At 43.4% G+C, this 14001-nt stretch overlaps 2 protein-coding genes across 8 annotated transcripts in view; one reads left to right on the top strand and one right to left on the bottom strand.

Moving 5' to 3' along the window:
* MLC1 (modulator of VRAC current 1) overlaps positions 1–6386 on the bottom strand; it is a 36080-nt gene extending 29694 nt beyond the window's left edge. The window contains exon 1 of the mRNA XM_084810898.1: positions 6333–6386. The gene's annotated coding sequence lies outside the window, so the exon portion shown is untranslated. The remainder of the gene's footprint in view (positions 1–6332) is intronic.
* Positions 6387–6441: 55 nt separating this feature from the next.
* MOV10L1 (Mov10 like RNA helicase 1) overlaps positions 6442–14001 on the top strand; it is a 70975-nt gene continuing 63415 nt past the window's right edge. For all 7 annotated transcript variants that reach the window (XM_084810895.1, XM_084810894.1, XM_084810892.1 and 4 more), the window contains exon 1: positions 6442–6641. Coding sequence is in view for 4 of the 7 variants with exons in the window: in XM_084810893.1 (XP_084667019.1) it covers positions 6554–6641 (88 nt within the window). In the remaining 3 variants the exon portion in view is untranslated. The remainder of the gene's footprint in view (positions 6642–14001) is intronic.

The raw sequence follows: 14001 nt of genomic DNA, 5'->3' as shown, positions 1-14001 counted from the left end.
TTGGCACATTGGCAACTAGAGAAATGACATGGGCTTTTGTACAGACTTAACATTCCTTTGCAACTAAGAAACAACTCCAGCAGTGCAACACTGCAAAACCACCTTTCAGTGTTTTGCTAATCTTAAGGGGAACTAATTTGAGACATTCTTATTCTTCCTGGTAAAAAGTGAATATTTGCCACTATTACAATGATTATAATGGTTTTGAAGATAGTCAGTCAGCATTTTATCAAATGCTAAATATGTACGTTGCTAAATGCAAATGCTTATATTTATTCTTATTCCTAGAAAATAAAAGTCCAAACATTAATATGTGTGTCTTTTTCATGCTATGGCACTAATAAGCTAAATAGTTTCTAAATGCTATGGGCACAGTCTGCTGTGGAAAAGTGGTATATAAATTAAGGGAGCAATCTTATGGCTGCTAGTCGGCCACAGGACATCTGGTTTTCCGGGAACCGACCTCAGAGCCAGCACTCAGAGGTCGATTCCCTGAGAACTGACCTTCCCTCGCTCCCGTGCTGCCTCACCGGCAGCTCGGAACAGCTCCGCACCCAGAAGAGGAGCGAGGAGTGGCGAAAACGGGGTGTTCCAGGGGGTGTCCGAGGCAGGAAAGGCGGAAATGCCGGTACGACACATCCTATGTGTCATCCGGCAGCCGCTTCCCTTGCTCCGCCTTCCCATGGCTAAGACAGCTGAAATCGGCTCTCTAGCCACAAATGCAGGGCAGCTGAAACACGGAGGGGGCGATCCCCTCCACGCTTTTCCTGCCCTGCATTGGATAGGCGGTCGCCTCCAAGTTTGGAGGCAGCTGCCTATCCCCATAGGATTGCGCCCTATACTACTCAAAATGAAACCCCAGTGAGTTCAATGGGACTTACTCCCTAGGTACATGTATATAGGATTGCAGCATAAAACTGGATCCAACCCATAAATTGCAAATTTACCTAAATACATAATGGGCTCAATACAATAGAATGTAGCCATACAGCTCATGGATAAGGAAATTGGCTATTTCTCCACTGTGTTTATATGTCTGATAACTAGGATTGAAACTGCAATCTTATGCATGTTCATTCAGAAGTAAATCCCGCTTACTTCAATAGACCTTACTCCCAGATAAATGGGTACAGAATTTTATTTTAAAGGATTGTTGTTGTTGTTTATTCGGTCAGTCGCTTCCGACTCTTCGTGACTTCATGGACCAGCTCACGCCAGAGCTTCCTGTCGGCTGTCGCCACCCCCAGCTCCCCAAGGTTGAGTCCGTCACCTCTAGAATATCATCCATCCACCTTGCCCTTGGTCGGCCCCTCTTCCTTTTGCCTTCCACTTTCCCTAGCATCAGCATCTTCTCCAGGGTATCCTGTCTTCTCATTAGGTGGCCAAAGTACTTCAGTTTTGCCTTTCATATCGTTCCCTCAAGTGAGCAGTCTGGCTTTATTTCCTGGAGTATGGACTGGTTTGATCTTCTTGCAGTCCAAGGCACTCTCAGAATTTTCCTCCAGCACCACAGTTCAAAAGCATCTATCTTCCTTCACTCAGCCTTCCTTATGGTCCAGCTCTTGCAGCCATAGGTTACTATGGGGAATACCATTGCTTTCACTATGTGGATCTTTGTTGTCAGTGTGATGTCTCTGCTCTTCACTATTTTATCAAGATTTGTCATTGCTGTCCTCCCAAGAAGTAAACGTCTTCTGATTTCCTGGCTGCAGTCAGCGTCTGCAGTAATCTTTGCACCTAGAAAGACAAAGTCTGTCACTGCCTCTACGTTTTGTCCCTCTATTTGCCAGTTATCAATCAAGCTGGTTGCCATAATCTTGGTTTTTTTTTGAGGTTTAACTGCAACCCAGCTTTTGCACTTTCTTCTTTCACCTTCGTCATGAGGTTCCTCAGCTCCTCTTCGCTTTCAGCCATCAAAGTGGTATCATCTGCATATCTGAGAATGTTAATGTTTCTTCCAGCGATTTTAACTCCAGCCTTGGCTTCATCAAGCCCAGCACGTTGCATGATGTGTTCTGCGTACAGGTTGAATAGGTAGGGTGAGAGTATACAACCCTGCCGTACTCCTTTCCCAATCTTAAACCAGTCCGTTGTTCCGTGGTCTGTTCTTACCGTTGCTACTTGGTCGTTATACAGATTCCTCAGGAGGCAGACAAGATGACTTGGTATCCCCATACCACCAAGAACTTGCCACAATTTGTGATGATCCACACAGTCAAAGGCTTTAGAATAGTCAATAAAACAGAAATAGATGTTTTTCTGAAACTCCCTGGCTTTCTCCATTATCCAGCGGATATTGGCAATTTGGTCTCTATTTCCTCTGCCTTTTCTAAACCCAGCTTGTACATCTGGTAATTCTCGTTCCATGAATTGCTGGAGTCTACCTTGCAAGATCTTGAGCATTACCTTCCTGGCATGTGAAATAAGTGCCACTGTTCGATAGTTTGAACATTCTTTGGTGCTTCCCTTTTTTGGTATGGGGATATAGGTTGATTTTTTCCAATCTGTTGGCCATTCTTGTGTTTTCCAAATTTGCTGGCATATGGCATGCATGACCTTGACAGCATCATCTTGCAAGATTTTAAACAGTTCAGCTGGGATACCGTCATCTCCTGCTGCCTTGTTATTAGCAATGCTTCTTAAGGCCCATTCAACCTCACTCTTCAGGATGTCTGGCTCTAGCTCACTGACCACACCGTCAAATCTATCCCCGATATTATTATCCTTCCTATACAGATCTTCTATATATTCTTGCCACCTTTTCTTGATCTCTTCTGCTTCTGTTAGGTCCTTGCCATCTTTGTTTTGGATCATACCCATTTGCCTGGAATTTACCTCCGATGTTTCTAATTTTCTGGAAGAGGTCTCTTGTCCTTCCTATTCTATTATCTTCTTCTGCTTCCGCTCATTGCTTGTTTAAAAATAATTCCTTATCTCTTCTGGCTAACCTCTGGAATTTTGCATTTAATTGGGCATATCTCCCCCTATCACTGTTGCCTTTTGCTTTCCTTCTTTCTTGGGCTGCTTCCAGTGTCTCAGCAGACAGCCATCTTGCCTTCTTGGTTTTCTTTTTCTTTGGGACCTTTTTTGTTGCCACCTCCTGAACAATGTTGCGAACTTCTGTCCATAGTTCTTCCAGGACCCTATCTACTAAATCTAGTCCCTTAAATCTATTCTTCACCTCCACTGCGTATTCATGAGGAATATTAGTGAGCTCATATCGAACTGATCTGTGGGTCTTCCCTATTCTCTTTAGTCTGATTCTAAATTGTGCAATAAGAAGTTCGTGACCTGAACTGCAATCAGCTCCAGGTCTTGTTTTTATTGACTGCATAGATGTCTGCCACCTTTGGCTACAAAGGATGTAGTCAATCTGATTTCGCTGTCGACCGTCTGGTGAAGTCCATGTATAAAGTCGTCTCTTAGGTATTTGGAAGAGAGTGTTTGTTTTGTCTTGGCAAAATTCTATCAGCCTATGTCCTGCTTCATTTTGTTCTCCCAGACCATGCTTGCCTGTAATTCCAGGTGTCGTTTGACTACCCACCTTAGCATTCCAGTCTCCTGTAATGAAAATAACATATTTTTTTGGCGTACTGCAGTAGGTGCTGCAGATCCTCATAGAACTGATCTACTTCTGCTTCTTCCGCATCTGTGGTTGAGGCGTATATTTGGATCACTGTGATGTTCAATGGCTTACCCTGAATTCAAATTGAGATCATTCTGTCATTTTTTGGATTGTATCCAAGCACTGCTTTAGCCACTTTATTATTAATTATGAAGGCTACTCCATTTCTTCTGTGGTCCTCTTGTCCACAGTAGTCGATCTGGTGGTCATTTGATGTGAAATGGCCCATTCCAGTCCATTTCAGTTCATTGACACCCAAAATGTCTATATTTAATCTTGACATCTCCCCAAGAACCACATCCAATTTGCCCTGGCTCATAGATCTTACATTCCAGGTTCCTATGGTGTGTTGATCTTTAGAACATCGGATTCGTCGTTCACCACCAGCACCATTGGCTGCCAGCCATCCTTTCGGCTCTGAGCTAGCTGCGTCATCACATCTGGGGCTAGTTGAACTTATCCTCCCCAGTAGCATTTTGACCATCTTCCGACCTGGGAGTCCCATCTTCCGATGGTATACCCGACATATCTCTAGTTGTACTGATCCATTTAGTTTTCATGGCAAGAATACTGGGGTGGGTTGCCGTTTCCTTCCCCAGGGATCGTATTTAGTCTGACCTCTTTGCCATGACCTTCCCATCTTGGGTGTCCCTTCACGGTTTAGCTCATGACGTCATTGAGGTGCTCAAGCTCCAGCACCACGACAAAGTAACGATCTCCTTTGCTGAAGATTTTAAAGGATACCCATATACATTTGATACCTTTGTAGAGAGGACAACCTAGGTGTAGGTTAGGTGTGACAAATTCCACAGAAATAGCCCTTTTACAGTCCAATCCTATGCATATCTACTAAGAGTAAATCCCACTGAGTTCAATCAGACTCCCAACAATCTGTGTATAGGATTGTATTTCAATCTCTGTATTTCTTTGTTTATTTATTTACAAGTATTTATAAACCACTTCCCTCTACAGATTTCAGTGCAGTGTACACAAATCATGAAAACAAAATGATAAAACACATTAAGAAACCGTATCTACATATTCCTAAGAGTAAAATACAAGGTATGCCAAACTACACCAGAAAGGTTTGCATAAATAGATGCATCTTCAACATGCACCTAAAACTAAGAATTTTGGGTAAATCTTTTGCAGGAAAAACTTAACGCAATCTCAGAGTTTTGTAGCAATTTAGGTGCCTACAAAGTTGTAGGCAACTTAAGGGCCTACAACTCCCAGCATTCCCCAGCTAGCCATGGCTGGCTGCGGCATGCTGGGAGTTGTAGGGTTTTTTCCATCTGAACATGCATAGGATTGCGCCCTTAAAGACTAACCAATTTTTTGCTTTCACAGTGTAGAAGCTCACATAATCCATGGAAACAAATGCTACAATTGTATTTAAGGTGCCACAAGCCTGTAGGTGCAAGGATAAACAAAGCAGTAATGCTATACATACCCTTACTTGAACATAAGCTCCATTGAACACAGCAGGGCTTGCTTCTGAGTAATAGGATCACACTGCAAGTAACTCAGTGGGACTGTACGTCTTGAAGCTTTCCAGCCCAATGTTTACTCAGAAGTAAGCCCACTGTGTTCAATGGACTTCTTACCAAGTGCGAACAAGATTGCAGTACATCTACTGGGTTGTATCCAATGTTAGTCTAATTTAAGTCCCATTCATTTCAATGGGTCTACTCTAAGTATGTCTAACACTGGATATAGCCAACTGTAAATGTTAAGTGTGCGCATGTATGAAAAGAAGGGGGGGGTGAAATTGCCACAGAGGTTTTCCAGAGGAAGCCATATGTGAGGAAAGTGGCCAGAAGACAATTTGGGTGCTATGTGAGGCAATTTCCAGAGGGGTACCCGTGTTAACTCTGTTGCAGCAAAAACAAGGCTCGTGGCACCAAAAAGACTAACACATTCAGGGTGCAATTCTATGCATGTTTAGACAGAAAAAAGTCCTACAATGGCTGGCTGGGGCATGCTGGGAATTGTAGGCCCTTTTTCTGTCTAAACATGCATAGGATTGCACCCTTGGGGTTGTATCCAATGTTAAAAAAAAGGTAAAAGGTAAAGGTGTCCCCAACCAGTCGTGTCCGACTCTAGGGTGTGGTGCTCATCTCCATTTCTAAGCCGAAGAGCCAGCGCTGTCCGAAGACGCTTCCATGGTCATGTGGCCGGCATGACTGAACACCAAGGTGCACGGAATGCTTACCAGTATTACTCCTACTTAAAGACCCATTGAAATGATCAAGACTTAAGTTAGTCCTGACTAATTTAAGTCCCAAACATTTCAATGGGTCTATTTAAAGGACTACCATTGCCTACAACCCTTAAAGGCCCAATCCTACACATATTTAGGCAGAAAAAAAAGTCCTACAACTCCTAGCATTCCCCAGGCTGGCGGGGGGATGCTGGGAATTGTAGGACTTTTTTTCTGCCTAAATATGCATCAGATTGCACCTTTATTTATTCTGGCTTAAGCTTTCTTGGACAACAGTCAGGTGCAGAAAAGGGAAGTGTGCACACGAGAGAATCTGAATGCGGAAAAAATGGCTCCTTGAGGCGTTTTTAGTTCAACGTGCAGCTGCTGCAAGATCGGTAGAGAGAGAGAGAGAAAAAGAGATGGTGAGCGAGGAGAGCTGGGAAAAAACCCCGGCCCAGTCACGCTGGTCAACCCCCACCAACACGCGAGCAGGAAACCAACCCGAGCGCCACTACTCGCCGCTGCGCTTGTATGGTTGCGGTGAATTCCGCGCTCAGGGGGCGTGGCGTGGCACCGCCCTACTTATACACGTGGGCGAGGCGGGCGCCGCGCGCTCTTGGCGTGGGTTGGGTGCGGCCATCTTGGAGAAGCGCCTGCGCGGTGTGTTGCGCCTCGGGAACCGCAAGAAAAGACGGCGGGCGAGCGAGGGCGGGATTGTGAAGATGCTCCAATTCTTGTCCAAAGGCCTTTCGTTTTTCTGGCGAAAGGCCGACCTGGAGATGGTGGGAGCTGAGCCTCAGGCAGCCGGAGGTAGAGGAGCTGACTGGCTTCCCGCCCAGTTCGGCTTTGCTTTCTTTCTATGAGCTGGTTATTTGACCTGTGGGACTGTTCGGGCCGTCTCAGGCTGGAGGATGCTATCGAGGACCCCGGGTAAAATCCAGCGTAAGTCCTACGTAGAGTATGGATGGGGCTTGACTAACGTCCCGTTCATTTCAGCGGATCTACACGAGCTAGGACTTACGCTGGGTTTTACACGCGGTAGCAGGATTGCCCGTGAAATCTTAGGAATGGCTGCTCAGAAGTGGGTCCCCGTTGAGTTCAGTGGGACATAATCCCAGGAAAAGGGGAATAGGTTTACAGGTCAAACCTTGATTTTCTCGTCCAGTTGTGCTTCCTGGCTTAGGCTTCTGATGCGGTTGGTTCTTGCATTAGTTCGTTAGTTCATCATCAAGAAGGCGGTTCCTTATACTGATTAGTCTGGCCATATTTACATTGAAGGATTTACATTAAAAGCTGTGATATAAAATAATAAATATAAAGTAAAGAAGTGGTTGTCTTGAGAGCACTCGAGACTAGGAACTCCGTTTATGTAGCTATAGTTTGAGGATGAGGAGTATATAGAAATAACATCTACGTATTACATTTCACTCATTTAATTACAATTCACTCAATCAATATGTAATCTATATATTACGCTTCACACATTCTTTACAGATACTTATATTTTATACAATTTAAGTGATCAAGCTTATCAATAGATAAATGAAACAGCCGAGTAGTCTAAATTTAAAAGAGCTGAAAAAAACTTACTACTAGCCCATTAATTTTATTTATTTATTACATTTATATCCCACCTTTCTGCCATCATGGAACTCAACATGTGGTTCCCAAGTAGTCTCTCCTCCAAGCACTGACCAGACCCAAACCTGCTTAGCTTCAGCATACTGTTGAGCAATAAAATCCATTTTTGAAGATTCTGATTTATCTCCTGACTTGAAGATTTGTAGAAGCCTTCCTTTCCTTCTTGATCCATTCTCATAAGTGTTAGTTTTGCAAAATGATGGATGGCCTATTCGGCCACTCCGTAATATTTGGTCGTAACAGTATTTCTGTTTTACTTCTATTTTAGAAGCAATTATTGGGTTATATCTAATGTTAGACCTATTTAGAGAAAAACCATTGAAATGAATGGGACTTAAGGTAGACTAACGTTGGATACAACCCAACGAATAAATTACATTGTGTGGACTGAAGCAAATCATTTATATATCCCAATAGGGGAGAAATAGGGGTAAAGAGGAATGGTTGCTGAAATTATTTTTTTCATTACTGACACCTCTTTTTTCCAAAAACTCTTGGTTTTAATACACTCCCACTGCATATGCAAATGACAAGCATTAAGAAACATATCAGGTAACATACTGCTGTATTTCCTGAAAATGTGGTATTAAATCACCACTACCAGCCATTCCACCAACTCTTCTGAGGACCATCCCTATGAAGGCTCCCCTTTCCTCACTTGCCATCAGCAGCAGCCCATTCCAACTGGATATACTGAGGGGAGATGCAGCCACTGTCCTGCGGAAGTAATTTTTTTTTCCTTTTTCCTTGTGTGTCATGTTGTCTTAGGTTATAAGTCTGCAGGCAGGGACTATCTTGTTTTACTGATTATACATAAACCACTATGGGAGCCTTTTTGGGTAAGGGGTGGGACAAAATATTTTAAATAAATGCCAATTCTAAATCTTAAAATGATTCTTCAAAAGGTATACCTCATCTCATTTAAACTGTAGCTATGTACACAGAGTTCCTTTTTCTGGGTGTTCTCAAGAATAAGAAGGTAAAGGTGTTCCCAACCAGTCGTGTCCGACTCTAGGGTGCGGTGCTCATCCCCGTTTCTAAGCTGAAGAGCCAGCGCTGTCTGAAGACGCTTCTGTGGTCATGTGGCCGGCATGACTAAACACCGAGGTGCACAGAACGCTGTTACCTTTCCTGCCGAGGCAGTACCTATTTATCTACTTGCAATTTCTTGCTTTCAAACTGCTAGGTTGGCAGGAGCTGGGACTGAAGACGGGAGCTCACTCCGTCATGCGGCACTCGGGTCTCGAACTGCTGTCCTGCCGACCTTCCGGTCTGCAGTTCAGCGTCTTAACCACTAAGCCATCACGGCTCAAGAATACCAGTTATTATATAGCTAGAGATAAGATCAGGTTTTTAGTTGGCTGATTCCTATGTATGATTATTCAGAAGTAAGTCCTGTTGTGATCAGTGAGGTTTACTCCTAGGTAAATGTGCACAGAATTGGAGCCTGAAATAAATATTGGGCAAGCTGAGGGTTTAAGACTAATGCCGTTGACCTTTCTGTGCACCAGCAGTACAGTTTTGCATGTTCATTTTTATCCTGTTGGGCACATTTCTCCCCTCCCCCATAAAGAAACATATGGTCCTTTGAGACTTTCATATGCTTTCCATAGAAAGTGTACAGTGGTGTAGGAAAATAACTTGTTTATGTTGGAGAACACATCCTGTGTGGTGATGAACCCCAAGTATATTTTGCTGGGTGTACACACTTGTGTGATCTTCACATAGCATGAATTTTATTCCTGTACTAGTCTATGTGCTTGTGAGAAAATGTTGAGGTAGATCAGTTAATATCTCTGTGCCACAAGTCTTCTTGCTGTTATATCATTGTATTCTAAATGTGTTAAAAAGAACATAAGAAGAGCCATGCTGGATTAGACCAATGTCCATCTAGTTCAGCATTCTGTTCACATAGTGGCCAACCAGCTGCCCACAGGATACTCACAGGAGCAACAGCACCCTCCTGCTCTTGTTCTCCTGCAACTGGTGTACATAGCCGTACTGCCCCTGATACTGGAAGTAGTATATAGCCATCAGGACTAGTAGTCATTGATAGCCTTATCCTGCATGAATTTGTCCATTCTCCTTTTAAAGCCATCCAAATAGGTGGCCATCACTACATCTTATGGGTGTGAATTCCACAGTTTAGCTATGCGCTGTGTGAACGCTGTGTGAAGAAGTACTTCCTTTTATCTGTCCTGAATGGAATGAATTGTCCTGGGTTCTGATATTATGAGAGAAGGAAAAAATGCCTCCACTTTCTCCACACCATACATAATTTTGTACACCTCTATCATGTCATCCCTCACTAGGATTTTCTTTTAAGATAAACGGCCCCAGATGTTGTAATGTTTCCTCATAAGGGAGTTTCTCCAGCCCCTTGATCATTTTAATTGCTTTTTTCTGTACTTTTTCCAACTCTACAATATCTTTTTTAGGTGTGGTGACCAGAACTGTCTGTATAAGAACTGTCTGATCTTGGCAGTTTTATTTTTGATTCCTTTTCTAATTATTGTTGTTGTTGTTCAGTCGTTCAGTCGTGTCCGACTCTTCGTGACCCCATGGACCATAGCACGCCAGGCCTTCCTGTCCTGCGTTCTCTCCCGGAGCGTGCTCAAGTTCATATTCATAGCATCCGTGATGCTATCTAGCCATCTCATCCTCTGCCGTCCCCTTCTCCTTTTGCCTTCAGTCTTTCCCAGCATCAGGGTCTTTTCCAGGGAGTTTTCTCTTCGCATTAGGTGGCCAAAATATTGGAGCTTCAGCTTCATTATCTGTCCTTCCAATGAGCAGTCAGGGTTGATTTCCTTTAGGATTGACTGATTTGACCTCCTTGCAGTCCAGGGGACTCGTAAGAGTCTTCTCCAGCACCACAGTTCGAAAGCATCAATTCTTCGGCGCTCAGCCTTCCTTATAGTCCAGCTCTCACAGCCATACATTACTACTGGGAAAACCATAGCTTTGATTAGACGGACCTTTGTAGGCAAGGTGATGTCTCTGCTTCTTACTATGCTGTCTAGGTTTGCCATAGCTTTCCTCCCAAGGAGCAAGCGTCTTTTAATTTCATGGCTACAGTCACCGTCTGCGGTGATCTTGGAGCCCAAGAAAGTAAAATCTGTCACTGCTTCCATTTCTTCCCCTTCTATATGCCAGGAAGTGATGGGGCCAGATGACATGATCTTAGTTTTTTTAATGTTGAGTTTCAAACCAGCTTTTCCACTCTCCTCTTTCACCCTCAACAAGAGGCTCTTGAGATCCTCTTCGCTTTCTGCCATTAGGGTGGTATCGTCTGCATATCGAAGGTTGTTGATAATTCTCCCGGCAATCTTAATTCCGACCTCTGATTCATCCAACCCGGCATTTCTCATGATGTACTCTGCATATAAGTTAAATAAGCAGGGTGACAATATGCAGCCTTGTCGTACTCCTTTCCCAATTTTGAACCAATCGGTTGTTCCATCTCTGGTTCTTACTGTTGCTTCTTGACCCTCGTACAGGTTTCTCAGGAGACAGGTAAGGTGGTCTGGTACTCCCATCACTTTCAGAATTTGCCACAGTTTGTTGTGATCCACACAATCAAAGGCTTTAGCGTAGTCAATGAAGCAGAAATAGACGTTTTTCTGGAATTCTCTTGCTTTCTCCATGATCCAGCGAATGTTGGCGATTTGATCTCTAGTTCCTCTGCCTCTTCGAAACCCAGCTTGTACTTCCGGTAGTTCTCGGTTCGCATACTGCTGAAGCCTAGCTTGTAGGATTTTGAGCATCACCTTGCTGGCATGTGAAATGAGCGCAATTGTGCGGTAGTTTGAACACTCTTTGGCGTTGCCCTTCTTGGGAATTGGAATGTAAACTGACCTTTTCCAGTCTTGTGGCCACTGTTGAGTGTTCCAGATTTGTTGGCACATTGAATGCAGCACTTTAACAGCATCATCTTTTAGGATTTTAAATAGCTCGGCTGGAATACTGTCATCTCCGCTAGTTTTGTTGTTACTAATGCTTCCTAAGGCCCACTTGACTTCACTCTCTAGGATGTCCGGCTCAAGTTCAGTGACCGCACTATCATGGCTATCAGGGACATTCAGATCTTTCCTGTATAGTTCTTCTGTGTATTCTTGCCACCTCTTCTTAATCTCATCTGCTTCTGTTAGGTCCCTGCCTTCTTTGTCCTTTATCATGCCTGTCTTTGCACAAAACGTTCCCTTGAGATCTCCAATTTTCTTGAAGAGATCTCTAGTCTTTCCCATTCTGTTGTTTTCCTCGATTTCTTTGCATTGTTCATTTAAGAAGGCCTTCTTGTCTCTCCTTGCTATTCTCTGGAACTCTGCATTCAGTTGGGTATATCTTCCCCTTTCTCCCTTGCTTTTCGCTTCCCTTCTTTCGTGAGCTACTTGTAAAGCCTCATCAGACAGCCACTTGGCTTTCTTGCATTTCTTTTTCTTTGGGACGGATTTCGTTGCTGCCTCCTGAACAATGTTACGGACCTCCGTCCATAGTTCCTCAGGCACTCTGTCTATCAGGTCTAATCCCTGAAATCTATTCCTCACCTCCACTGTATATTCATCAGGGATATGATTTAGGTCATACCTGAACGGTTTAGTGGTTTTCCCGACGTTCTTCAATTTAAGCCGAAATTTTGCAAGAAGCAGCTCATGATCTGAGCCACAGTCAGCTCCAGGTCTTGTTTTTACTGACTGTATGGAGCTTCTCCATCTTTGGCTGCAAAGGACATAATCAATCTGATTTCGATATTGACCATCTGGTGACGTCCATGTGTAGAGTCGCCTCTTGTGCTGTTGGAAAAGAGTGTTTGCTATGATCAGCATGTTCTCTTGGCAAAACTCTATTAGCTTTTGTCCTGCTTCATTTTGTACACCAAGGCCATGCCTGCCTGTTATCCCGGTGATTTCTTGACTTCCTACTTTAGCATTCCAATCACCTATGATAAAGAGGACATCTTTTTTTGGTGTTAGTTCTAGAAGGTGTTGTAGGTCTTCATAGAACCGATCAACCTCAGCTTCTTCGGCCTCAGTGGTTGGGGCATAGACTTGAATATGAATTCGCCTTTCTCATAGCTGCTGCACACTGTGCCGACATTTTCATCGAACAAAATTGACAACAATAAAACCTCTTTCAGAAAATCTGGAATACATGCGTTTTAGAGTTGATTCCTCTTGGCTGCTTAAGAGCCTTTCTAAGAACTATCTTGACATTTTAATTTTTAATGTTTTGGGAACGTGATTACTGCTTGTTGCATACTAGCGTTCCAACTTTTATGTAAGTCTTATTTGTCATGTGGTGTTTACTTTCAGATGTTAGTAAACAGTGGATTTCTAAGAATTGCAGTTCTGTGAATATTACTGTGTAAGCTGACATTTCTAGTGACTTTAGCTAAAGGCTGTAAAATATTACATGTTTCAAAAGAGATGTTGTAATGGTTAGTAAATGAATACAGTTTAGGGGCACATAAGTTGTGGTGTGTTTTTGAAGAGTAAGATTGAATATAACCCTTTTAACTTCACTAGAAATCTTAAGAAATCTGTCCTGGAAAATTCTTATTGGCCTGGTTCATACATAATGCTAAGCCATGGTGTGGCTTATTGATCTGGCTTGTCATTGTGTCCGAACCCAATTGTGTCCAAACCCACTCTTTTGTTAACCAGCTACAAACCTCAAATAGAAACTATCGTTTGTTTTTGGCTTACAAAGTCCGGCTTGTTTAAACCATGGCTTGTTTTGAAGTCTGAACGAAGAACTGTGGCTTAACCCTGGCTTGTTTGCTCTGCTGTTCCCCCTGAAAAATGCACCCAGCAAGAGCAGCCTGAAAATGAAACTGCTTTGAAGATGGCAAAATGGTGGGGAGAGAAACAAACTAGAAATAAGGGAAACAATCTGTGATTTGTTTGCTTGCCTGCAAGACCATTCATGGCTAAAGCAATAAACCATGGTTAATATAAACCATGGGAATGCAGCCTGTAAATTGGCTTCAGTGTCCATCAGTCTGTAGATTCTATAGATCCTGGCACACTCCTGAACTGTGGGCCTTTTCAGATGGTGCTGGGCAACTGTATGTCTGGTGAGTCTGGGACCTGTCTCAAGCTTATGTACATCCTCCCCTACTTCCCAACCATGTAGAATCATAGAATAGTAGGGTTGGAAGGGACCTATAAGACCATCGAGTCCAACCCCCTGCTCAATGCAGGAATCTAAGTCAAAGCATCCCTGACAGATGGCTGTCAAGCGTCATCTTGAACAGTCAGGAAGTTTTTCCTGATGTTCAACCAGAATCTGGCTTCCTGTCACTTGAGCCCATTATTCCGTGTCCTGCACTCTGGGATGATCAAGAAGAGATCCTGGCCTTCCTCTCTGTGACAACCTTTCAAGTACTTGAAGAGTGCTATCATATCACCCTCAGTCTTCTCTACTCAAGGCTAAACATGCCCAGTTCTTTCAGTCTCTCTTCATAGGGCTTTGTTTCCAGTCCTCTGATCATCTTTGTTTCCCTCCTCTGAACCCTCTCCAGTTTGTCTGC

This window comes from Heloderma suspectum, chromosome 7 (genome assembly GCF_057233095.1).
Source record: "Heloderma suspectum isolate Gila_16-S chromosome 7, 16-S_ref, whole genome shotgun sequence".
NCBI classification, from domain to species: domain Eukaryota; kingdom Metazoa; phylum Chordata; class Lepidosauria; order Squamata; family Helodermatidae; genus Heloderma; species Heloderma suspectum.
This window is presented reverse-complemented; position numbering and strand designations above follow the sequence as displayed.